The following is a 27,972-nucleotide window of genomic DNA, read 5'->3' on the forward strand; positions in this document are numbered from 1 at the left end:
CCTGCTGTCGCCGCCGCTGCTGCTGCTGCCGCTGCAGCTGCTGCGGTTGCTACTCATGCTGCTGCTTCTCCTGCTGTCGCCGCCGCTGCTGCTGCTGCTGCTGCAGCTGCTGCTATTGCTGCTGCTGCTCCTCCAGGTATTCCTGCGGTAGCTACTGCTGCTGTTGCTGATGCAGCCCCGGATCCTCCTGATGCTCCCTCTGCTGCACTCGCTGCTGCCGCCGTTACAAAAAGAAGATTGATTCTACAAGGAAAGTATGTGGAAGCAAGAAAGCAGCAACCCTACCTTGAGGAGGCAGAAGAAGACGATGGGTAAGACTAGGAAGACTTAAAACTAGGTATTGTTCCTGCCTGTTAAATGAATTCTACTTCTTGATAATTTCCATACCTAATGTGGTTTTACTAGGGATAATCTTGAATGGGCAGATACCAAACAAACAAACAAAAAACCTAAAAAAAATAGCAAAATTAGGTACCATTGTGTCCTATTAATATTGAGGCATTTTGTTTAAAAGATAATAACCAAGGTTGTCAAATGTGAGGCAAAAGAAATTTGGAAACCAGTATGTATATCAATTTTGAGCCATAATATAGTAGCAATGATTCACACATTTCCAAAGTATTACTGTTTTGATCTAACAATTTCATTTTGAGGATGAATTCTTTTGGATTAGGAAAATGTTGCTTTTAAACACAACCACACACATTCTGAGAAACAATATTGTCTATTATAGGCAAAATAGAAAAGGTACACACATATGTGATACATATTAAACACAGTTGAATATTTAATATACAGACTTTGAATGCATATGTAGATGTATGTTCAAGAAACAAGGGTATTTATTTAAGCATCATCAGATTATAGTGTTACACTTAAACATCAGTAAGGAATTAGATTACCATATCCATATAAAATGTAGTATGTGAATATTTAAAAAATGAGTTTCAATTTGATTTGCATTTCCCTGATGACTAAGGAAGTTGAGCAATTTCTTAAATGACTTTCAGCCATTTGAGATTCTTCTGTTGAGAATTCTCTGTTAAGCTCTATAGCCCATTTTTTAATTGGATTGTTCAGTATTTTGATGTCTAGCTTTTTGAGTTCTTTATATGTTTTGGAGATCAGCCCTCTGTCAGATGTGGGATTGGTGAAGATCTTTTCCCATTCTGTAGGCTGTCATTACTGACCGTGTCCTTTGCTCTACAAAAGCTTCTCAGTTTCAGGAGGTCCCATTTATTAATTGTTGCTCTCAGTATCTTTACTCCTGGTATTATATTTAGGAATATAATATATTATATTGCATTCAAGGCTACTTCCTACTTTCTCTTCTATCAAATTCAGTGTAACTGGATTTATTTGAGGTCTTTGATCCACTTGGACTTGAGTTTTGTTCATGGCCACAGATATGAATCTATTGCAATCTTCTGTATGTTGACATCCAGTTATACCAGCACAATTTGTTGAAGATGCTTTCTTTTTTCCATGGTACAGTTTTGGCTTCCTTGTCAAAAATCAAAACGACTCTGAGATACAATCTTACATCTGTCAGAATGGCTAAGATAAAAAACACTGAAGACAGCTTATGTTGGAGAGGATGTGGAGCAAGGGGAACACTCCTCCACTGTTGGTGGGAATGAAAACTTGTACAGCCACTCTGGAAATCAGTATGGTACTTTCTCAGAAAATTGGGAATAAGTTTTCCTTAAGACCCAGCTATACCACTCTTGGGCATATACTCAAGGAATGTTCAATCTTACCACAAGGACACATGCTCAGCTATGTTCATAGCAGCATTATTAATAATAGCAAGAACCTGAAAACAACCTAGATGCCTGTCAACTGAAGAATGGATAAAGAAAATGTGGCACATATACACAATGGAGTACTACTCAGCAGTAAAAAACAATGATATCATGAAATTTGCAGGCAAATGGATGGAACTAGAAAATATCATCCTGAGTGAGGTAACCCAGACTCAGAAGGACAAACATAGTGTGTACTCACTCGTAAGTGGATACTAGATGTAAGGCAAAGGATAACCAGACTACAACTCACAGCTCCAGAGAAGCTAGCTAACAAGGAGGGACCTTAAGAGAGACATATAGATAGCCTAGGGAAGGAGAAATAGATGAGATTTACATGAGCAAACTGGGAGTGGGGGGGTAATGGAAGGCAAAGAATGGGGGATGAGAACATAAGGAAATGGGAGGGTCGAGCTGGAACAGGGACAAAGTGGGAGAGCAAGGAAAGAGATACCATGAAAAATGAAGACATCATGGGAATAGAAAGAGGCAGGGTGCCAGGGAAGCTCTTAGGAATTCACAAGGATGACCCCACCTTGAACTACTGGCAATGGTTGAGAGGGTACCTGGACTGGTCTACTCTGGTGACCAGGCTAGTGAATACCCTAACTGTCATCATAGAGCCTTTATGCAGTGACTGATGGAAGCAGATGCAGAGATCCATGGTCAGGCACCAGGCTGAGCTCCAGGAATCCAATAAATGAGAGAGTGGAAGGATTCTGTGGGCAGGGTATGTCATGATCATGATGGGAAAACGTGCAGAGATGACCAGCCACACTAGTGGAAACCCATGAACTATGGACTAATAGCTACGGAGCCCCCATAGGACTAGACTAGGCCCTCTGGATATGGAGACAGTTGTTCAGCTTGAACTGTTAAAGGGGTATCCAGGCAGGGGGATCGGGATCCTTCCCTGGTGCATGGGTAGGCTTTTTGGAACCCAGTGCCTACAGTGTGACACCTTGCACATCTTTGGTACAGTGGGGAGGGGCTTGGACCTGCTTCAGCTGAGTGTGCCAGGCTCTGCTGATTTCCCATGGGAGACCTTGATTTGGAAAATGTGAGGATGGGGGTGGGTTGGGAGGGAAGGCTGGGGGGTGGGAAGAGGGAAGAGGTGGGAATCTGTGGTTGATATGCAAAGTAAATATAAAATTTCTTAATAAAAAATGAAAAAAAGGGAAAAAATGAGTTTCAATCTGTACTGTACTCATTATTTTGCAAGTAAAATATTCCAGAGACATGGATTTTGATAGAACATCTTAAACAAATTTTGTTCTAAAACTACATCTGGAGAGTTGCAAAAGGAAGCTGCTTGCTAGAATGAAATTCTACTTCCTAATTAACAAAACTATTAGTTGTTAATCTGTCTGTTTCTTCTCAGTGCTCCTGTGTTGATAATTGAATCCCCAAATTAGCCTTGCTGTTGCTGTGAGGATTATACCCAGGGAAAATGTCAATAAATGTTTCTGTCATATGTTCTCTGTTGATATGCAGTGGCCTAATTTTAGTTTGAAGTTTACTATCAGCTATCAGAGTAGTCATGCCTTTCTTTGGTTTCTATCCACTTGGTAGGTTGATTTTCACACTCTTTACTCTTTGTCCATGAATTCCTTTAGCAGTATTTCCTGGAGACCTCAGATCATTGGATGCACTTTTGTTAATGCACTAAGCCAATCCAGCTTTCTTTATTGATGTGTTTGGCTTACTTAAATGTAAAGTTATTGTTGAAGTTCTTCATTAATAACTGCACTTTTGTTGCCTGATTTTCTGGTGTGTTGCATTATTATTGGCTTCATCATTCTCCCCCGTTAGCATCAGGGCCTGTGCTGATTTCTTTTGTGGGACATGATGGATTCATTCCAACTCTTTGTTCAGGTACTCCTCCTAAGTTATTTATTCTTTCCTGTGTCCCATAATTGGGACTCCTCTTTCCTCTGTGTACAGTATTTAGTTAAGTATCTCCACTACATTGGCTTAGTGATAATGAACTGATGCTCTGTATTTATTTTGAAACATCCTATTAACAGTAGATTTTTAAAATCCATTTTTGATAAAGCAATCTTAGTTGGAAGTTACCTTCACATCGTGAAGTATTTCATTCCCTTTTCCCTGTCTTCTAAGTTCGAATAAGAGAAATGGGATGTTATTATGATATTTTATCTTAAGTTATTTTTTCCCTTAGATCTTTCTTAAAATCTGTTTTTAAAAAGTAGAATTATATCACTCTCTCTCTTTCTTTCCCTCTCTCTGGCCCCATCCAGCTGCGCTACTCTACTTAGAACCATCCCCTCCCCCCATTCCTCCAGCACTGTCAAGTTGATAGCCTCCTTTTCTTTGATTATTATTGGTGTGTGTGTGTGTGTGTGTGTGTGTGTGTGTGTGTGTGTGTGTCCACTCCTGTGTTTGAAGGGAAGAAGAAATTTTTGGAAATAATAAAACCACTATATAGTCATTAATACTTTTAATATATTTGTCTCATACATAGACAGCAGAATGCATATGCCAGTGCAATGTATATATGGAACCCTACAACATGGAAGCATCTGTATTTAACAATTAGGATTTTATGGGGCGTTATGTATTACAAATAATTCTGTAAGAAACAGCATTGAGGTGAATAATTTCCTCTATTTCTAATTGTCTATAATGAATATATTTCCCATGCAGAAATATGTTGAAATATTTAGAATCTTAAAATTATTTTGATCAATATTTCCAAGTTTTTCTCATGAAAAATTATAATCATTCATAGAACAGATTATTAAGTGGTATCTTGGTTGCTGTTCTATTGCTCTGAAGAAATACCATGACCAAGGCAACTCCTATAAAAGGAAGCATTTAATTAGGGGCTTGCTTACTATTTCAGAGGCTTAGTCCATTATCATCATGGCTTAGAGCATAGTAGCCGGGAGCATGATATCCCACAGACAGATGTTAAAGCAGTATCTGAGACCTGCACATCTGCACATGCTGATATGAGGGCCAGGAGAAAGAGAGAGAGAGAGAGAGAGAGAGAGAGAGAGAGAGAGAGAGAGAGACTGGTCTTGGCATGAACTTTTGCAACCTCAGTCTATGCCCTGTGACACACTTCCTCCAATAAGGCCACACCTATTCCAACAAGACCACGTCCTAAGCATTCTAATCCTCAAACAATTCCACTTTATTCAAACATATTAGCATATGGGGGCATTCTTATAAACCACCACAAGTGGTAATTTTAATCTACTGACAATTTTAAAAATTAATATGCATTTGGGTGAAGCTTTGTATCAAACCCAGGACCTTACATGTAGTAGGCATCACTCTGTTTCTTAGCCATACTCACATAGTGCTTAAATTGATTAATTCAATTCTATCAATTAAGAAGAAAAACAGTCATTTAAGTCCTTTTCTTTAAAAAGCACTGATCTTTATTATTATGGTTACCATTAGTTGTTATTTAAATTCCCCAAGTGGATGCTAAAGTTGTTCATAAAATACATAATAAACAACAAAGTAAGTAGAAATTGTGATAAAATAGATATATGAAAGTCATGTTCATGGATATTAATTATAAAATTTAGAACATAGAATAAAAATGAAAACTGGGAATATAAACTTTTAGAAATGTTATAAGCAACTTATGAGGGGCCAATTCATAAAAGGAACATTTTGTTTTCTGAGAAGAGTAATTCTAAGATTAGCTTATTTAACTACAGGTCAATCATAAAAGAGCAAGTGGAGAAGAAAAAAAACATAATTTGTGCTTATGAGACTGTGGAGGAACTGAGAGTCAAAAAAGAGATGATTGAGAGACAAGGAGAGCACTACCAGAGACAAGTTACAGAGACGCAGGAACTTAAAGTATGTCAGAAAACAAGAGACGTGGAGTTGAAGCAGGTAATTTAGTCTTTAGTAAAAAGAGCATTCCAACTTTAGATCACTACTGTTTACACATTCCTCTGATTTAATTATATTCCACCTCATAACAGATACATGATGAAAAAATGTTTCCTTCGCCAGCATCATCATTGTGCAAACTTCATTAGCATATACATACAAATCTCCCTCATTAGTGTGCTATGTAAGCTAATGATGGGATCATTGTATGTGTAGACTGTTTTTGACCAAATCATTGCTATTTGATGTATGATTGTTTTATTTAGGATTCAACCCAAATTTTATTTCATTATAAATTAATGATATTTAGTATGGACTTACTTTTTAAAAGTGTTGTCATCTAATAAGTATTTGGTGTATGATCTCTGAATGAAGGAATGGAAACCAGTTGAGATTTATCAACAGCATAATTTTACTATATTTTATTTTTACTTTTATTGAAAATAGGTTCTTTTTTCATATAATTGAACTCGATTGTATTTTCTCCTCGCTTTTACTTCTCCCAGATCTTCCCCACTATCCCTCTCATCCAGATACATTCCCATTCTGTCTCTCATTAGAAAAAAAAGGATTCTAAGGGATGTTAATAAAATATAACAAAATAAAATATAATAAGACAAGCCACAGTCTATCACATTAGAGTTGGAAAAGACAAACCAACAGAAGGAAAGAGCAGAAAAGAACGTGCAAGAGTCAGAGATCAACTTGTTCATACACTCAGAAATCTCATGAAGACACTGGAAGCCATAAGAAATACTCAGTGGACCTGGGCAGACCCTTGCAGGCCTGTGTATACTGCCTCAGTTTGAGTTTGTATGAGATTTGATAGTGTTGATTTAAAGGGCTTCGTTTTCTTGGTTCCCTCCATCTCCTCTGGCTCTTGCGCTGTTTCTACATTCTCTTCTGTGGGATTTCCTGAGCCTTGAGCAGAGGGATTTGATGGAGACATCACATTCAGGGCTGTGTGTTTCAAGGACTGTCACTCTCTGCATAATGTCTAACTGTGGGTCTCTGTATTTGTTCCCATCTTTGGCAGTAGGAAGCTTCTCTAATGATGGTTGAGCAAGGCTCTGATCAAATTTGTCCTCTAGGTCTGGGATATTTCACTCAGGATGATTTTATTTCTAGTTCTGTCCATTTACCTGCTTTGTTTACTCCAAATTCTTATGGAAACACAAAATACCCAAAGTTATTCTAAGCATTAACAGCAATGCTGGAAAATAAATACAACTTGTTTTGAATTATAACAAAGGACATAGTAACAAAAGAAAGACACTACTGTCACAAAAATAAGCATGTAGACAACTACAATCTAATAGGAAACAGAACCATACGGTTAGTACAGCAACCTGTTTGGGTTGTTTGCTTGTTTGTTTGTTTGTTTTAACATGAAGGTTCCATGGCCATGCTTTTGAGAAGAGGTGTCTTTTCAAATAAAATGTTCTGGGAAATGTGGACATCTGCATGAATATAGTTTCATTTACCTCTCCCTGTAAATGGATCAACTCAACAGACCAATGCCCACAATGTCGGATGTGAAACTCTGGACTGTGAAAGCCCCTTAAGTGATCTTTATAAAAAGGATTCCAATAGCCCCTAAAATGGTAGCAAGAACTGACAATAGGATTTGTGTGAATGGGCAGAGTACAGGGTCAACCTATGTACTAGGAGAAACAGGCAGGTAGTATACTAAATTTATAAGGAACTCAAAATTTTAACACCAAATGAGGAAAAGAATCCAGATTAGTTCTGGAAAACAGAAGTACAAATGAAAAATGTGCTCAGCTATACCAGTGCTGGACATATTTCCAAAGGCATCTAAGTTGGCACTCGCCAGGAATACCGGCACACCCGTCTTTGTCTTAGTACTGCTCACAGTTGCCAAGTTATAAACAAAGACTACATGTCCATCAACAGAGGAATGGACAAGTAAAATGTAGAACATATCCACAGGAATTTTATTCAGGTGTAAAAAATGGAGACCTGGCATTTCCAGGAAAACGTGGGGAGCTGGTTATCATTAGGCAAAGAGAAATAAGCCAAATCAAGAAGAAAACATTATATAGTTTCTAAGTACAGAATAGTTTCAGATAATACATAATGGGCCGGGTGTATATGCAAAAGAAGCGTAGTGCCTAAAAAGGCAGAGAGGATCAGAGAAGCTTCTTCTTGTAGTGGATGGTAATTAACAGAGAGTGCCAACTGGGCAATGAGCAGGGAGTGAGACCTTTCAGCCATAAATGAGATGTCTTCATCAAACCCCTCCCTTGATACCCAGGGACCTATGCAGAAGAGGAGGAAGAATGAGTCATGGAGAAACCACAAAACAATATTTCTGGACACAACACAGCTTCTGCACATACAAACTCATAGAGACTATGACAGCATGCACAAGACCTGTTCAAGTTCAAACCAGACAAAATCCCAGCGTGAGAAGGGGAAGTGGACACAAACTCCCACCACAATCAAAAAGCTATTTATGGTTGACACCTGCTTGGAAAAAGAAAATCACTTTTCTCTAGTGGAGTGCCACTGGGCATATCAAACAGTCCTCACGCGCAAGTGAAGATGGCCAATAGAAGGGGGACTTTATAAATTGTTTTTTTTTTTTTTTGTCTGTTTGTGTACTTTTTGTTTTATTTTGGTATTTTTTTGTCTCATTGATTTTATTTTTCTTTGTTCATCTGTTTTAATTTTCATTTTTGGTTGTTTTTATTGTGTTTTTTCCTTGAGGGAAGGAAAGAGTGAAAGAGAGAGAGAAAATAGAGACAGAGAGAGGGAGCGAGAGAGACAGAGAGAGGGAGAGAGAGAGACAGAGAGAGGGAGCGAGAGATGAAGTGGGGTGAATGGGATAGTTGGAGCTGGATAGGATATGGGAAGAGCTGGAGAAGGACAAGGAATATGATTGAAATATATAAAAAGATTAAACAAAATGATAAAAAATAAAATAAAATGGGAAGATGGTAGAATAACTGTGTAATAAACTTGTAAATAAACAAGACATTCACATATTTTCTCATGGAAAGAGTCTAGAGAAGCTTGTTTATAATGTAAAGTGCAATACTTCCTATCAGTGCCTTTAGCTACCTCTGATGATCATGCCATCTACATACCAGTTAATAAATGACATAGTAGGAGGGTACCATCTACATTTTACATATATGATCGTCACTTACCAGAAGCATGAAGTTTTTCAGGGAAGTATAATTTACCATTGGCTAGTGGAATTAGTGAAAGTTGCATGAAGAACTGGAGATGGATCCTTTGTCCCCAAACCAATGGTATGAATAAGGGATCAGTTTACTTAGATAGGAGAATTATTTAACTGGTGTGCTGCCTTCTTAATAGGCCTAATTTTATTGTGAAATAAAATGTGCTAATAATATTAGTGTTACATCAAAGGTATGTTACATCATACATACATATTACTATGTCACATGAGAATAAAAGCATGTGCATTGCATAGTAAACCTTCCCAATATTGGAGAACAATAGATATTGTTAACATTTGCATTTTACTGATCTAAAAAAAACTTAGACATAGGACCTTAACTTGTTTCAGAACTAACATCTTGTAGTAGTTGGAGCTGGGAAAAGGATCACGTATTCACATTCAGGCATCCATGTTGAAACTGCCTCAATGCCTTGCTGACACCCTTCAGTAAAATATCTGATTATAACTAAAACATCTCATGTCAGGAGTTAGAAAGACAGCACAGTGGGCAAAATGTTTACAAGGCAAGCAGAAAGACTTGTGCTCAATCCCTGAACCCATTAAAAACAGGCACGCGGGTACATGCTTGTGATCACAGTGCTGGACAGGCAGAAATGGATGGCTTTTTAGGGTTCACCAGCACGCCAGCCTGTCCTATTTGCTGAGTTCCATACTTGGTATGAAGAAAAAAAAAAGCCAAAACAGCCCCCAGAGAACACGTCAGATTGTCTTCAGTGCAACCATGACCTTACACACACACACACACACACACACACACACACACACACACGCACACGCTCACACACACACATACACACCAGCACGCACATACAATGTTACGTCAATGTTTACCATTGCTGGCACAGCTTTGGTCATACATGTTTATGGATAGTTTTTAAATGAAAATGACTGTGTGACCCTTGTAAAGCAAAATCACAAAGGCCATAGGGCCTTCCATTTTTGTCAGCTTCCATATTTGATAAAACAAAATTGAAATAGAAATGTAATGCATTTCAGTCTTTTAGCAGCATCAGCTCATTCTTATGAAGAGTGAGGAAATATTACATCCTGCCCTGTGAGCTGGGAGAATCCTGTTGCAACAACTGAATTAAACCTGTAGTGGTAGTGTCAAAGCAGCCACACAGAGTGTACATATCAAAGGTTCTGCCTGAATTCCTACAAAAGCTTTAGCACGTAAATAGACGATGGATCAATTTGTATCAGAGTATAACACAATTCTTTTTATCTTTTATTTAGTTACATAAAGAAAAAGAACATGCACAGAAGATGGAAGATCACCTACAAATGTAAACTTTAAATCAGCCTATATTTATATAGGAAATGAGTAACATGAGACTCATCCAAGTTATGGTTAATGTAAAAACACTGTAACACTGTTATAAGTTTCTTGAAATTCACAACACAGAGTTTGGGAACCTCAATAGTATAGTATGGCTTTGCATGCATGAGGGATATTATTTCCCAAACATTACCAACCAAAAAATACATAATTTTTCATGTACCTACATCTTGTTCATTCTTTTAAAAAGGCTCAAAAATGATAGCATTTGTACATCATTGACATTTAATATATTTCTTTTATAAAGTCACTGTTTCACATGTGTATTATGATATTATATGTTGTGGTGTGTGTGTGTGTGTGTGTGTGTGTGTGTGTGAGAGAGAGAGAGAGAGAGAGAGAGAGAGAGAGAGAGAGAGAGAGAGAGAGAGAGAGAGAGAGAGATTAGAAAGGGGGCTTCTAAAGGGAACAAAGAGTTCTAATGGGAAGTGAGGGGGAGCAATAAGGGATTAGTCGGGACATTTGAGACATGAAAACACCAGCAGGGAGGAGGAGGAAGACTCTAAGAAGAGGGGGAAGGGACAGGAGATGGTTTTTATGGCAGATAAGAACAAAGTGTAATAATAAACCTCTGTGAAAATGTCACAAGAAAAGGTGATACTTACCTGACAACTAAAACTTAAAAAGTGAAAATAATGTGGCATTTAAAATTGATATGTGAAAAATGTATTTTAAAGTATGGTTGAATATATTTTAGGTTAGAACTAGAAAAGACCTCATTACTAGCTACAGTGAAGAAACAAAAGGCGGAAATAGACCATCTGCAGAGACATCTGCAGGACACACAGAGAGACCTGGCCCAGAGTTCCAGTTTGGTAAGTCAGTGTCATGCCAACCCCCTTTCTGGCAATAAAAAGAAATACTGTAGGGAACATATGAAATGTGTTCATATGAAATGTCTCATTAAAACACTTTTATTGTTTGGTAATTTTGCACATGCGTAGATTGTTAGAATCAACTCTGCCCCCTAACTGCTACACTTTAATTCTTTCCTCATTGCTTTCAGCACTCTTCCTGCTAACTGCACGTGCCCATTTTGGATTATTTTCAGTGTTGTGTTTTAGCTCACTGCTGCCAGTATGTGCATGGGTATAAAACCATCTACTGGAGCATGGCTAGCCTCTCAGGTTCACGTCTCTGGAGAGGGCACTCCAGAATGGAATGGGCACGTGCAGTTAGCACTCTCCCTGCTAACTGCACGTGCCCATTTTGGATTATTTTCAGTGTTGTGTTTTAGCTCACTGCTGCCAGTATGTGCATGGGTATAAAACCATCTACTGGAGCATGGCTAGCCTCTCAGGTTCACGTCTATGGAGAGGGCAACTCTCCATCTCCAAGAAGCCACAATTTCTCTTTGCATTAACTACTTCCATGGGAAGGAATGGTTTAGGGTGAATAGCATAGCTTGGAGTTAGTCTTTTCCTAGCATGGTGCCAAAATCTGGGTTCAGTGACCAATACCATGTACATGAGTATTTTTTACAACTCAGATTTAATACTGCTTACATTGGTAAAAAATATTTAAAACAGCAACGTATTTTTCACATATTTAAAAACTGTTATTGAAATCATTTTTTCAACCTTTAAAGAATGAAATGTCAAAAGTAAAAGAATCAAATATACTAGGATGATTTGAATTAGATTTTCTCTAAATATAAATTTCAATTTGCGGTAGGCACAGACAGCCGTTCAGGAAAATAAGAATCTCTGTAAGAAGCACACTGCAGTAATAACTGAGATGGAAAACACAATTAAGAGGCTGTGGTCAGAAGTCTCCAGTGTTAAAACTTCCAATGAGTCCAGCAAGAGAGAACTGGGGAAGTACAGGCGATGCTATCTGGAAGAACTAAGACATAAAAACTTCCTATTATATGAACTAAACAGGTGAGTGAAAGAGAAGGTCGCAGAAGGTGCAGCCAGCTCATTCATAAACTGCTAAATCATAAATTTCAGTCAGATTTGATCCTGACACTAATGGGATGCGAAAGCTACCTGGCCAATATGTTTTGGGGAAGTTACATCAGAAGATGGACTCACTGATAAAATGTTGTTCCAGGCACATTTTATTACTTGCCCTCTCTTAGTTATGTTTGGCTTTTTCCTCATTAAAATTCTCATATAGTTAACCCAAGCATCCAGATTTTTAGCCACATATTTCTAAAAGTTTCTTATTAGATGCAGCTATATAGGTATAAAATTGCCTATCAACATATACAAAGAAGACGCATCCCCAGTGGAGTTAGCGGATTGTGCTAAGTCCTGCTGGCCTGGATCTGGAAATCTGACAGGGCAGGCAGCTAGGGAATAAAGAAAGAGCAGCACATAGACACATGTATGGAAGAGCTGGGGTCCAGACGGTGCATACACACTCTGAAGGACCAGCACGCATTCCTGCTATGATGCTGAACTTGAGTGTGTTAATTATGCACAGCCCTGGGGTGGGAGGATGTGTTGTCCAGTCTCGGTAGGCAAGCAGCCTCAACCTGCAGCATCCACAAAGAGGGGAGAGCTGCATTTGCTAGTGTTTGTGCACTTGTGTCACCCTTTCCAGTTCAGAAAGCTTTGCCAACCCTCTGAGTCTCACACGGGACTGAGACATTGGACTCCTTGACATGGCTGTACCCATCTCAACAGCACATGCTCTTTCAGGACTTCCCTCACTCCGGCCTTCCTTCTTGCACTTCCCACCGGGTTATCTTTATGTATTTATGTACATGTATGTGTAACAACAATAATCTAAAAGAAGTCATTAGTTAGAGAAAGAGTGAGGGGTAGACACGGGAGAGGTTGGAGGGATAACAGAAGGGGGAAGTGATGTAATAAAATTTTAACTTAATTTGGGGGGGGGTGTTTTGAGACAGGGTATCACTATGTAGCTCTGCCTGTCCTGGAACTCACTATACAGACCAGGTTGTCCTCGATCAGCCTGCCTTCACCTCCCAAGTGCCAGGGTTAAAGGCATGTGCCACCGTGCCTGACTATTATGTTTTAATTTTAAAAAATCATAATTAAAACAAATTGGTTGTTTGAGGATGAATACAATTGAAACCCCAGGGGGGAAGTACTGCTAATTCTATTGAAACCTGGTGAATTAACTTTCTTCCGCTGTTACCTTTTGTCTTATGTGACAAAACTGTACTCTAGAATGTTTATATGCCTTGTACTTAGAGTAGAGAAGAATACAATGGTAGAAGAGGTTAATACAAATCACAGCGTTGAGTAAGATAATTCCTTTGTTAGTAGGAGAGCATGTGTACGAGCCAAGAAGGGGCAGGTCCCCCGTCTGATTCCTGGGTACTTTTGAAATGGCCAGGTGTACTCAAAGTTCCATTTGTTTTGTTTTGATCATCAACTCAGCCAGTTCCTTGTTTCTCTTAATGCTTAATGTCTGTCATAGCTTTTGTCAACGTAACATAAACCTGAGCATACCAGCACATCTTGGAGAAGGAAATCTCGTATGAGAAGTTACTTCTGTCAGGTCTGGCCTGTGGGCACATATGTGGGATGTTTACTTGATCAGTGGTTAATATGGAAGAGTGCAGCCCACTGCGGGTGGTGCCATCTCTGAGCAGGTAGGCCTGGACTGCATAAAAGAGGTAGCTAAGCAAGGCACGGAAAGCTAACCAGTAAGCAGAATTTCTCCATTTCTCCACGGTTTCTGCTTCAAGCTTCTACCTTGATTTCCTGCCTTGGCTCCTCTTGACTGTAACCCATGAGCTAAATAAACTCATCTCCAAGTTGCTTTTGGGGAGGGTTTTTTTTCACAGCCACAGAAAGCAAACTAGAACAATGTCCAATGCTTAATTTTACACACTGAATATAAAAATCCTGAAAGCAAATGCTTGAGAATGTCATTTTGTTTCCTTTAACTTCCCAGCTCTCCTTACTAGTACAAACGTTACTGCTTTTTATAGCTTTGTTTTATTAATTATATAGGTCTGAAAAGTATAATATGATGTTTTAATAAATTTACATGTAGTTAATTTGGTAGTAAATCATGAATGTTAATATACTCATCATATCACATAACTATATTTTGAATTTAAGTATTTCTAATCTGATCTCAATAATTATATTATTCCTCTCAGCACCAGCTTACCAGTTAAGTAGTCATACATTGTTGCTATCTCTTATATTGTTTGAGTTTCCTTTTAGTGTGGAATTTTCCCGAAAGTATATATATACTCTGTTTTCTGCATTTGTGTGTGTGTGTGTGTGTGTGTGTGTGTGTGTGTGTGTGTGTGCATCTGGACATGTACATATGCATGTGGTGCATGTGGAGGTGAGACTTTGATATTGGACGTCTTCGTCAGTCGCCCTCCTTATATATTGCGGATGGTCTCTCACTCGAACTGAGAGCTCAGTAATCTGGCTGGTCTGCTAACTGCTTGCTTTAAGAATGCCCTGTGTCTGCCCCCGAAGCTCTGGGGTTGCAGAAGCACCCACCTGGTACTTTCAAAGAATGGGGGATCTGAACTCTGGTCCTGGGCTGCGTCGACAAGGCTGCAATCACTTTCCCTGCTGGGCCATCTTCCTGGGCCCATAGTGTGTGTTCTTCTGGAAGAATTCTGAACATGTAATTGTATTCAGTAGGTACGATTTGACATAGTTTTCAATGTTAAAATTCTCTTCAAAGCAAAATTTATTATTGTGGAAGAATTTTTATTGAAAGTCCTTTTGGAATTTTTCAGGGAAAACGATTACTACTCAGTGTTTGTCTCTTTGGTATCCATAGGACTAACGACAGTCCAGAAGAGTCCCATACAGAACTTCACATGAAATTTGAGCAAAACATTTCTGCATCAAATACACTGAGCACAAGGCTGGCTCATAAGTGCTCTTGTGTGGAAAAAACTCACCAATTGGAAAAAGAAGACGGGGAAAACTTGGCGGCGCCTTCCTCAGCCACAGGATCTACTCATGCCTGTATGGCACACTACCCGTGGATGGTGTGTTTGAGTATCATTGTCCTTTGTATTTGTGATATATTTGTTTTCAATTTGATTTGCAATTAAGTTATTTATTTGATTATATGTGTAAAGTTAAGGTTCTAATAATATGTGTTATTGATGAGAGAAAACAAAGTTTGCATTTTGGGGGGAATTTTGTTTTTCCTGTTTACTAAACACAGATTCTTTTCTCATGCAATGTAATGTGAATACAGTTTCCTCTCCCTCCACTCTTCCCAGTTCCTCCCTCACGCATGGGTCTTCCCCAGGTCCTCTGCATATATACTGTGGCTTTAAGTTAGCACTTTCATGGGACCCCTGAATGTGTAAATGAGTGGGTCTCTTAATCATGTGCCTTTTCTTGTGACTTTTTTTGTTAGTTTGTCTTGTCTAAATTTGATATGATGGTTTCTTTTTGTCTTACTATATTTTATTTTGTTATGTTTTGTTATCTCCTAGAAGCCTGTTCTTTTCTAATGAGAGACAGGAAGGAAGTGGATCTGGATGGGAAATTTTACCATGTTTAAGGCGTCCCTCAAACTCCTATTTTCTTTTTTTTTTTTTTGGGTTTTTCGAGACAGGGTTTCTCTGTGTAGCTTTGCGCCTTTCCTGGAACTCACTTGGTAGCCCAGGCTAGCCTCGAACTCACAGAGATCTGCCTGCCTCTGCCTCCCGAGTGCTGGGATTAAAGGCGTGCGCCACCACCGCCCGGCAAACTCCTATTTTCAAGAGATACAAATTTAGCTTTATTAAACAAATATGACTAAACAGTAAACAGTTGCATTTTTACATTTTTGTCAAAAGCCTCAATTACATGACATTTTATTTTAGCATGTAAATGTAGCTCCAGACACTTGGACATGCTGAGGCAAGGCTTCTGTGTCATTGTGTCTCTGCTGCACCCGGAAGGACTTTAAGGTTCTATAGAATCCTAATTGTACTATACTAAATCATAAGTGAGTGACTGACATCTAAACATTTGCAAATATTTAAGTTGTAACGACATCTGAAAGGAACTCTTATCATGAATCAAATCAACCTATAAATGTGGTGAACTATGAACTAAGCTATTAACGCTTTCACTGGAAGCAGTGGTTCTCAACCTTCCCAATGCTGTAGCTCTTTAGTACAGTACCTCATGTTGTAGTGACCCTCAACTATAAGATGAGTTTGGTGCTATGCCATAACTGTAATTCTGCTACTGTTATGAATCATAATGTAAATATGTAAATCATAATGTAAATATTTTTGGTGATAGAGGTTTGTCAAAGGAGTCATGACCCACAGGTTGAGGATATTTAGAGTACTTTAGATTCTATAGATTCTATAGTATTTATTGAGGTCAGAGAAAAACCTGATAACTGGAGAAATGTTTTTTCTCATACCAAACACAGGAGTTAAAGCGTACCTGTGGTTTCCTTGTGAGATATGTGTTCCCCAATCATGGTAAACTTCATAAGAAATCCTAACTTTAATATTTTCATTAACACTTATTACCAAAATCTTACAGTTTTATCAGGTAAATGTTCGCAACTTAACAAAGTAGACAATGTACACACATATTGTAAGCGAGTTTTATAGCTCTGGAAGGAAAGGTATCGTGACTTATCTGGAAGCCAGGCTATTCCTAGAGCTACAATAGGTCAGCTCTGGAGGGTGGAGCCACAACAGGACAGCTCAGCTCTGGAGGGAGAGGTATCCCGACTTGTCCAGAAGTCAGGTGATACCTGAAGCTGGGGGATGGAGGGGGATGGTCTCCCTGCAGGATGTAGCAATCCTGCTCTTCTAGAGAGCCTTTACAGCTGAGCTTCACTCTGCCCTCCTTAAGGGTCTTCCCAGCAGAGCTCTGCGGCTTCTCTCAGGTCCAAGATGTTGGTTCTTCTGCTTCACTCTGCTAAAGGGGAAACTCCTGCAGAAATGCAACAATCTCCTCTGCCTCCTTCGAAAAGTTGTTACTTTTTCTGTTCTGCCATGCTCAGCCCTCTCTAGGGAGACGTCTCAGCAAAGTTTTTTCTGCTCAGTCCACCTAAGGGACATCTGAGCAAGGTTCTTCTGTTCTGTGCTGGCAAATGAAGATCTTCACCCAAGACTCTTTTGAGAGAGGGATTATGTGGGAAGGGGGAGTCCAAGAGCGTGGCTGCCTCTGCCACAGTGGGAAAGCACAGCTCACAACTGAACAGGCAGAAGGGCTTATATAGCACTTCTAAGGGGTGGAGTTTCTTCAGGGAGATTTTCTGCTCAGTGATTGGTTAGTTTTTCTGCTCAGGGATTGGTTAGTTTTGTTGGTCAGGAGCAGAGATAGCTCTGATTTCCGGGCCAAACTGTGTTGGTCCTTTTTAGCCTTTTGGCTCTAATTTTAGGGCCAGAGCATATTTCTTTCACTGGCTCTGATTCTAGGGACAAAGTGTGTTTCTTTGGCCCTGGTTTCAGGGTCAGGGCATGTTTCTTGGATTCTGTGTTCAGAGATAAAATGTTTCTTTCACTGGCTCAAGTCTGAGATCCAGGGTGTGTTTCTTTCACTAGCTCTGGTTTCCATACCAGGGTGGGTTTCTTTGGCTGGCCCCCTTTTCCCTACATATATCAATTTGAGAGCTTTGAAGAAAAGTAATCAATTTTGTGTTCTTTCCTTGTTTCCATCAAGTTTATAACGTTTGTTAAGCCCCATCTAACCACATTCCTCATAAACTCATGAGTACTAATAATTCAAAAAAGATGAGTGAGCCTCTAGAATTTTTAAATTATATTCTATGTTTTAATAGTCTGAAAATAATGTGAGAGAGCTAAGCAAAGGACTCGGTGACTTAAAACAATCCGTGCAACTTAGTTTGAAGACGCAGAAAAAACAAAATAGCGGCGTAGAAGAACTAGCTGGGTAAGATGCTAATCTTCTAGATAATTTTGGTGATTTAACTCTGATCTTAGTAATGCCCAAATAAAAATTCACTTTACACTTAGTTGTTAACATTTAAATAACAGTACTTTAAGATGTACTCAAGAAACTCATACAGAAACTTTTTTTTTTGAGACAATGTTTTGCAATATTAGGCCAACCTGGCTTCAAATTGTGATCCCCCTGCCACAGCCTTCCAAGTGCTGAATATATACATATATATGTAGCTAGAGTTTTCTCCAGTCCTGCCTGGCCCACAGTCAGGACAAATCTTTCTCACCTGCCAGTCCCCCAGCTGCTCAAACCCAACCAAGTAAACAAACAGAGACTTAAATTACTTATAAACTGTATGGCAGTGGCAGGCTTCTTCTTATCTAGTTCTTCTATCTTAAATTAACCCATTTCTATTAGTCTATAAGTTGCCATGTGGCTTGTGGCTTACCGGTACCTTACATCTCGCTTTTCATGGCAGCATCTGGCAGCGTCTCTCTGACTCAGCCTTCCTGTTCCCAGAATTCTCTTCTCTGCTTGTCCCGCCTATACTTCCTGCCTGGCTACTGGCCAATCAGTGTTTTATTTATACAGAGCAATATCCACAGCACCTCCCCTTTTCTTTTTTTTCAAAAAGGAAAGTTTTAACTTTCACATAGTAAAATTACAGAAAACAAAACAATTATCAAGCAAGAATTACAGTTACACTATCTAGTCTATTTATAATATCTAGTCTATTTGTATTTGGCAAAATTAAAGAAGATATCCTATCTATCCTATATTTGTGAGTCTAAGGTTTCATATCTAACTTATCTTTTATCATAACTAAGGAAAATTATAACTATCTAGTCTTCAACTACATCAAAGACCTCAGAAGACTATAATATTACCTGAGAAATGGGAGAAGGACACAAGCAACTTTTGAGAGTCTTGTGAGAGTAGACAGAGACAGCTGGCAGCCTGGACAGTCATTCAAAGTTCTCTTGTAAAGTTGGGGCATCTGTCTTCAGCCTACAGGCCTAGAGTCTCTCAGTCACTTCTCTCTGTGTCCTGTAGAATGTCTGGCAGTTTCATCTGTGAAGCAGGAACCTGAAGGACCATTTTGCCAAGCAAAGTTCAGTTGTCACCTTCCTATAGGTCCTGCATGTCCAGTCGATCAAGCAGTCCAGGCAAGAACAGTTTCTTGCGCAAATGGCTATTTTTGCCAAGAAGATAAACTCCATATAGGATATCTTCAATGCCCATCCACCTCTCTGAAGTAAATCGGTGCTGCCAGGAGTAGATATGTCTCACTGTCCAGAAAGTCTAAATTTTTAAAACATTTTAAATGCCATATTCTGTAGGTCTTTGAAGTGTTTGAAGATTACCTATCTATCTGAAAAATATCTATGTATACCTAGAAGACTTAACTAACATGGCTACGAATATGATTATCATAGATGACTAATTATTTATCTATTTCTTAATTATCCATTACAATTTTAAATGAGCTGTACAAAAATAATACCCTAAACAAGAGTAGAAATATACACACAGTATAACAAAATTAACTCTAAATTTGTATCAAAAAACTAAAATCTATACCAATGTAAAACATTTCAAACAAGTTGTTGTTCTTTTAAAGTAGGTTCATTAATCTACCCTTTCATCCTATCATATCTATATCATATATACATTATATTTCAATAACAAAACCAGATGTTTTTGAATAGCAAAATAATAAAAATATTCTGTGTATTCTTCAAGGCTTTGGACAACAAATGGAGCATTACCTTTGGCATGAAGAGGCAACTGCATACTTTATGTGCCACAAATGTTTATTCTTATATGACTTTTCACTCCTCAATTCCTTTTGTATTTCATTGTCTTCAGGATTAAAGAACTTTATACACAGACTCTATCACTTCTAACAATGTCATAATTATCTGGATTTAGTTTATTTCCTTTTTCCATCTTTCCTTTTATAATGTATGGAATATATGAGGGAGATGAACACCTTAATGTTGGCATCTTCCATATGTACAAAGTATACATGTTATTAAATATTTGCATATATCTGAATATTGATATTTTTTTTAAAAACAGTAGTTTCCTTGAAGAGAGCAATGGCATTGGTTAGGTATAGAATGATCAAGATGCTTGTATAGTTCTGCATTGTTGCCTTGTGAGAATTAGTCCCAGAATCCCTTGAACACTCCAAAAGCCATGGTTACACAAGTCCCTAATAAACAATGGTATGGTCTAGACAAATATATTTCCTGATAACCACGCATGATTGTTTTTTTACCTTGAGCTATTATGATACTATTTGTAAATCTCATTACTTTTATTTTTTTCTTCTCATGTTCAAAAAAGTTTTTTGAAATTAAAATATTGTAGCTAGAGTTTTCCTGCCTGGCCCACAGTCAGGACAAATCTCTCTCACCTGCCAGTCCCACAGCCGCTCAGACCCGACCAAGTAAACACAGAGACTTATATTGGGTACAAACTGTATGGCCGTGGCAGACTTCTTGCTAACTGTTCTTACAGCATAAATTAATCCATTTCTGTAAGTCTGTACCTTGCCACATGGCTTGTGGCTTACCGGTATCTTCACATGCTGTTTGTCATCATGGTGGCTGGCAGTGTCTCTCTGACTCAGCCTTCCACTTCCCAGCTTTATTCTCCTCCTTGTCCCGCCTACACTTCCTGCCTAGCCAATGGCCAATCAGTGTTTTATTTATTGACTAATCAGCAACACATGTGACATACAGAACATCCCACAGCAAAATATGATTATATCATTTCCCCCTTCTCTTTCCTCCCTCAAAACCCCTTCCATGTAGCAATACCCCCATGCTTTTCCAAATAAATAGCTTGTTTTTCTATTATTTTTTTGTGTGTACTGCTCATTCTATTTTCTTTTTTACATTTAAACTACTTTTATTCTTTGAGAATTTCATGCATTTTTATTTAATCATATTTACCCATAGAATATAATTTATAAATGTGACTATTAGAATTCTTCAAAGATTCTATTTTCTTAGGTCAACTGAAAAGTTTACCCTGTGTACAAACAATTTAAAATCTGTTTGATCATTAAATTTGTATTGCTTTATAAGGTAACTATTTTTAAAAGAACATGTTCATGAGTAAATTCATTTTAAACAATGGTGTAGCACTCTCCTTACATTTTCCATTGTTTTCATCACCCTTAGTTACTTTTAACTAACTATGGTGACATACAAATCATAGTTAAAATCGCATATATTTGTGTATTTCTTGATAAATACTTGTGAATAATTTTTTTTCCTTTTCTCATTTTGAACTGACCACTGGTGACAGATGATAATGACTTAATGTTTTATATGTACATACCGATGTGAAAAGAAATAACAGTTATTTAACTACTACACAAAATATACTAATTCCCTTTATATTATTTACATATGATTGTTATTAGAATTATTTGAGGAAAAATTAGCTACAAACAAATAAGAGGAGCATAATTTATAGATGTCTTTTATTTCATGATAAAACATAGTATTGTAAGTATTTACTATTAACAATTATTAACAGTCATTGTTAATGTACATTGATTCCTTACATTTTCACAGAATTGGGAAACCCTTTAAGATAATAAATCGTGAATGTGAAATTGGAGAGTGTGGTTCTCACAGAGATTTTGAAACCTGCCAACTTGAAAGGAGGACTCCAGTTTCAACGCAGCAATGCTCAGTAAGATTTAATAAGTTTTGGGACCAGAATTCATTTAATTGGGAAAAATATAAGTCTTTCAGTACTTTGAACAGTGAAATGAATACTTTTGGTAGAGTGAGAGACTTGATATCATAGGAAAAGTTTTTCTTTTTTGTATTGAAACTATATGCTTTGATTCTCCTGTAACTTGTTATTTCACAAGAGTTTAAAGGAAAGCAATGTATGAACCTCAGTTATGACCATAAAGGTATTTTTGTAACAATTTATTGATATATAATTACTGTCTATGAAATGCAATAGTTTCAATTATAAAATTCAATGTTTTCAGTATATTTATGTCTCCATATCATAATCATAATTTTATAATCATAGTTTTCTCAAAATAAATTCCATCCTTTTCATCCATCATGTAATCCTCCTTCCACTGCTCAGTCTTGGGGAGACATCAAGCTATGTTTTCTCTATGGATGTGTCTTTTCTGGACATTTCAAATAAATAGCTCCTTTCTATATTAGCTTTTTTTTTTTTTTTTTTTTACACTTAACATGATGTTTCCAAGGTCCATTCCTGTTGCGGCTGGTGTTTGTATTTGGCTTCTTATTATTGCTAATGTTCTCTTGTATCTGTACACCATGCATCTTATTTATTAATCCATTAGTTTGTATTTCCATTTACAGTATATTAGTAATCCTGCTGTGGACATGAATGTACACATGCACATGTTTTCCTTTCTCTTGAATGAATACTTACTGGGAAAATTGTTGAGTCATGTGATAATGCTATATAAACCTTTGAGGAGCTGCGAGTGCCAGGCTGTTTCCCAACTAGGATGCAGTAGAGGCAGATGAGGGTTACCATCTCATCCCATCCAGTTTATGCTTTGCTGATCTCAAGATATGATTTTCAGTTGAATTTATAAGGACAAACTGTTATTTTTCTTTTCTTCATTGAAATCTTTGCTCCCTCATCCAGAACTTTTTTTTTTCACTTCAGTTCCCATCATATCTTTATTACAGGATCTGCTGATTCGGTCTGCAGTTTGTTACACTGTGGTTGATTAACTCATTACAATGTACACAGCTTACATAACTTGCTAGGTAGGAAAGGGAAGACTACCTTCAGAAGCTGGCTTCTCCTATTAAAGTCAAACTGATCTTGGAGTTCAGTTAGGTCTTGTTCCTGCATATAACACTGAAGCTATCCATATATAGTGTGCTGAATATACACCCTAGAAATGATACTTCCCAGCTGTTTCACTTGCCTTTAATTTAAAACATTTAGATAGATACACACATGCATAACTTTTACAGAATTTCTAGAATAAATATTTCAATCCCTCCAAGCAAAAAAAAAAATCAGCCAGATAACATTTAAAAATTCAGCAGTGCTTAAGCAATTTCTGAAAGAAAAATGATTAAAATATAGTAATTGTAATAAAAGAATCTATCTAAGGTTAGATCTATCAAACCTTACTCAAAGTTAGCTCATTCTGAGAATTAATTGCTGAAAGCAGATAGGTGTCTGAATTTGGTTATATTATCTAGTCTTTCCAGGCTTTTGTTTCTTTGTTTTCTACTATAGTACTTTAAGTCATGATTCCCATTATTTTTCACATCCTAATTAATGTGGTGATATTGTGTTCCCCAATATATTGTACACCCTAGTAAACTTATCTGGGATCAAAGAACAGAACAGCCACTAGATATAGAGGCCAGAAAATGGTGGCACACACATCTTTAATCCTAACATTCCGAAGGCAGAGATCCATCTGGATCTCTGAGTTCAAAGCCACACTGGAAACTGCCAGGCATGGTGACGCACGCCTTTAATCTCAGGAAGTGATGGCAGGAAGCAGAAAGGTATATAAGGCATGAGGACCAGGAACTAGAGCTGGATAAGTTTTTAGGCTTTTGAGCAGCAGTTCAGCTGAGATCCATTCAGATGAGGACTCAGAGGCTTCCAGTTTGAGGAAATGAGATCAGCTGAGGAATTGGCGAGGTGAGGTTGGCTGTGGCTGGTTCTGTGTCTCTGATCTTTCAGTGTTCACCCCAATACCTGGCTCTGGGTTTGTTTTTATTAATAAGACCTTTTAAGATTCATACTACAAATTAGAGATAATATTCTGGCAAAATTGCTTACTTAAAAGAAATTTCAATTGAAAGAGTCGGGGCATAAACTTCTTCCTCAGTAGTTCCAGTATCGTCCTTCTTGTTTTCTGTTGTTTCTCAATGACAGTGTTTGCCATCATTAAATTAATATTACTACACAGTGGACCCTTTTTAAAGGAGAGTAACTTCTTTTTTTTGTTTGTTTGCTTGTTTTTTGAGACAGGGTTTCTCTGTGTAGCTTTGCGCCTTTCCTGGAACTCACTCTGTAGTCCAGGCTAGCCTCAAACTCACAGAGATCCACCTGGCTCTGCCTCCCGAGTGCTGGGATTAAAGGCGTGCGCCACCAATGCCCGGCAAGGAGAGTAACTTCTAAGATGTGACTTAGGTTTTGTTATTATCTCCTATTCAAAACAATGTCTTTTATATTTGTTTTTTAAAAGACTTATTTATTTGTGTACTTATGTATACAGATGCTTTGTCTGCATATGTGTCTGAGCACTACGAGATGGTTGTGAGAGTCCATGTGGGCACCAGGAATGAACTCGGGACCTTTGGAAGAGCAGCCATTGCTCTTAACTCCTGAGCCATCTTTCCAACCCTGTCTTTATTTTTGTCTTTTGTGGCATAGACAACATAGTTTTCTTTTTCTTTTTCAGTATCTTGTTTGAGAAAAGTCTAGGAATGAAAGATTGTTTCTGATTCCCCTTGCTTCAGCTGGGGCAGCTTTACAACTTGGAAGGGGGAAGAGTCATTTGGAGCAATGCTTTGTCCTGTCCTGTGTGTAGTACCTTCTGTAGATGCTGCTGCTAGCCTAACTGGAACAAGCAGCTCTACCGGGAAGCATAGCCTTTCTCTGTGGCCTGATGTCTTACAACATAGCCCTGAGTTCAAGGGGTCAATGCTGTGAAACAGAGGTTTTGTCTAACCTAGTGTTGACAGTCACCTTTTTGATGTTTGGCCTAATTCTATCTTCTTATCTAATGAAAATTAAACAATTAAAACCCACACACCCAGATCTCTAGTCATAATGTTTTATAGTCTCCTCACTTGAAAATTAAAATTATTTTAATCAATAAGAGCCACAAGGCTCGTTAACTGCCAAGCCATCTCTCCAGCCCTGATGCTAAGATCTTATAGAAACTGGAGCTGGCTCAACCATCCTCCAGAGGATCTGAGTTCAGTTCCTAGAACCCACTTTGGGTAGCTCAAAAGTACCTGTAACTCTGGCTCCAGGGGATCCAGCACCTCCTTCTGGCCTCCAAGGACACCACCTGTCTGCCCCACATAACACAAAGATAAAAATTTTAAACCATCTTACCATTCAATATGAGGTTGTAGTGACTGTGTCATGATTACTGGACTATAATACCTTCATGTATAGTTTCCCTCCATATAGAGACTTCACGTGAAGTGATGCCATTTGCATTTCACCTGCTCAACTATCTGCTCTCTTGCCCTCCCCATCATTCCAAACAGAACAGTGCAAGGCTATAAGAAGGGACAGTACAGGCTGAGGTCACGCTGAGAAATTAGCCCTCAATATTGACATCATTCTTTGTGGCTCTTTGCTACGCCCTAGACCCTCTACTTCTTCCTTTACCTAAGAAACAGCCTGAGCAACTGAATTGTTTTTTTCATCTTGTTTTCTAGCTAGGTTCTGTTGCCTCTTTCAATAATATTGTGCTGTGGAATGTCGTCCTGTATGCTGTGGATATGTGTTGCTCTGATTGGTTGATAAATAAAATGCTGATTGGCCAGTAGCCAGGCAGGAAGTATAGGTAGGATAAGCAGACAAGGAGAATTCTGGGAAGAGGAAGGTTGAATCAGGAGTCACCAGACAGACACAGAGGAAGTAAGATGACAAGGCAGAACTGAGAAAAGGTACCAAGCCACGTGGCTAAACATAGATAAGAATTATGGGTTAATTTAAGTGTAAGAGCTAGTTAGTAATAAGCCTGAGCTAATGGCCATACAGTTTGTAATTAATATAAGCTTCTGTGTGTTTATTTGGGTCTGAGCAGCTGTGGGCCTGGGTAGGACTGGAGAAAACTTTAGCTACAATATTGTTTTTGTCTCTCTCTATTTTAACACAATCTTCAATGAAATAAAATTCCATCACTTTCTTCCCTTCCTCCCCTCCCAGCAACCCTACCTCAAACCCCTCTGATCTCCTTTTAGCTGATAGCATCTTCTTCACTGCTGTTGTTACATACATATATGTGTTTGTATGTATGTGTGTATTTGTGCAAATTTATATTGGTCTCCCTTCACTCAAGTGAGCAAACAGCTACCACATTTCTCCTAAGAGCTTTGAATCTCCTCAGAATTCTATTGGAACTCATGTCATTCTAAAAGGAACTTTCAGAAATCCTTTTGAGGTGAACTCATCATCTTGGCTTCCCGTTTAGCCCAACTATGACAATGTTTTAAGACCAGGACCCTAAGGTTCACCAGAAAATTTGTGACCTTGCCTTAGAATTTTCTGAATTCTTACATCCGTGGTCCTTTTAAGAGTGTGGATTCCCAGTGGCACCTAGGTTTGATCTCATTAGAAGTCATTCACACTACCTTTTTTTTTTTTTTTAACAATTTGTACATCGATAGTGTAAAAACTAGAAACCAGTATTTGCACACAGTAAATGTTGGCTCTTCTGTGTTTCATGGATTTTTAGCTTGTGTATCAAGTAAATTTAATATTCAGTTGCTAGGTAGCTTCCTCCAAGCTTCATTACCTTTATAATTTCCAGTCAGTCTCTTTGTGGTCCATGAGCTTCCTCTAGTAATACCTTTGGATGTTTTGTGGCTCTTTCTTTTAATGATACAGACCATATCATATTTCAGGGCTGAAGATGTGGCTCATGTGTTAGAGCATGTACCTAACAAACGGCAAGATCTGGTTTTGATGTCCAAGTGCCTCACATGCAAACAATTGTGCAAGTCAAATTTTGTGCTGAAATAATACAATTGATATTGATGAAGACTTGAGAGTCTAGTATCTCTTAATTACTGAATATTTGAATTTTCTCTGACTCACTATCAAAACTACAGTCATCAAACACCCTGCATTAGCTGAGTACAACTGTTTTTGACATTTTTTTTTGTTTTGCTTTTAATGTTTCAGGCACAAACAACAACTAAACCATACTCAGAATTCTTAAGAGAGAGCTACACAACTTCAACAATAAATGTGATGGAAACCAAAATTAGAAGCCTTAAATCTACACTCTCTAAATTGAAAGTTAGCAGAGCATTAAGTGCATTGGAACTGGAACGATATAAGTACCTCTATCATGAAGAATTAAGCATTAGAAAATCATTTCAATATTACCTAAACAAGTAAGGAAAGCACATATATGTAGAAAGCCTAATAAGTTCATTAGTTTGTCTTTAAAAATTAATTTTTAGAAAAAAAACTGTGAAATTCCTATAAGGAATGTTTTGACAAAGGTGAAAGTTAGTTGAGCGATATAATTTTGGGAAATAATATTATTACATAAACTTAATTTTAAATGATCATTCTTACAGATTATGATATTTTCTGCTTTTTATTACACATGATAATTTCATATACTTAGTCAAATCAGGTATATATTCACCTGTGTATTTTTGAGACTTTCTAATTAAGACAATGATAGTTACATAAAACTTTTTGTAAGCATTATCATAAAAATAAATATTGAATGCTGACCTATCTTTAAGATAGTATAGCTTAAAACCAAGGGTACGAGTACCACCATCCCTACTTCCCCAGGGATATTCTGGCAGTTGGCAGATAATTTTCTTTGCTGTGAACTTTGATTGTACCACTAACTAGGAGCCAGGAGATAAACTGTTCTTTTGAGTTTCTATACTCTTCATAAAGACATTCTGTGATATAGGGAAAGACTAATATGGGGCGGGGGAGAAAGCCTAGATCAGAAACAATGGTTAAAAATTGTCCAGTGTGAAGATTTTGGAAGCTATATTGGAGATTTCTACCTGTGCTGCCTTGGTAATGATGAAATGATGTCACAGTGTCTTAAGCTTCTTTGGTTCTTTTTCATTAACAGCCCCACTACCACATTCTCCCCAGAGTTTG

The 27,972-nt window shown here is 37.9% G+C and overlaps 1 protein-coding gene across 1 annotated transcript; it reads left to right on the top strand.

Annotated features, from left to right (window-relative positions):
- The first annotated feature begins 100 nt into the window (after positions 1 to 100).
- Positions 101 to 27,234, top strand: LOC131907831 (ankyrin repeat domain-containing protein 26-like). The gene is made up of 9 exons (XM_059258911.1): positions 101 to 311; positions 5,504 to 5,684; positions 10,156 to 10,205; positions 10,956 to 11,073; positions 11,933 to 12,141; positions 14,993 to 15,206; positions 17,966 to 18,078; positions 21,684 to 21,804; positions 27,016 to 27,234. The coding sequence occupies exons 2-9, from the start codon at positions 5,589 to 5,591 to the stop codon at positions 27,232 to 27,234; spliced, it is 1,140 nt and encodes a 379-aa protein (XP_059114894.1). The 5' UTR covers positions 101 to 311; positions 5,504 to 5,588.
- The last annotated feature ends 738 nt before the right edge of the window (positions 27,235 to 27,972 follow it).

This window comes from Peromyscus eremicus, chromosome 4, assembly GCF_949786415.1.
Source record: "Peromyscus eremicus chromosome 4, PerEre_H2_v1, whole genome shotgun sequence".
Lineage (NCBI taxonomy): Eukaryota > Metazoa > Chordata > Mammalia > Rodentia > Cricetidae > Peromyscus > Peromyscus eremicus.

Excerpts from the sequence above, each read along its gene's own strand:
- LOC131907831 (XM_059258911.1), top strand. The coding sequence starts at position 5,589 with ATGATTGAGAGACAAGGAGAGCACTACCAGAGACAAGTTACAGAGACG. Across the intron at positions 18,079-21,683 it reads GGCGTAGAAGAACTAGCTGG|AATTGGGAAACCCTTTAAGA; the intron begins GTAAGATGCTAA and ends ACATTTTCACAG. Across the intron at positions 21,805-27,015 it reads TTTCAACGCAGCAATGCTCA|GCACAAACAACAACTAAACC; the intron begins GTAAGATTTAAT and ends TTAATGTTTCAG.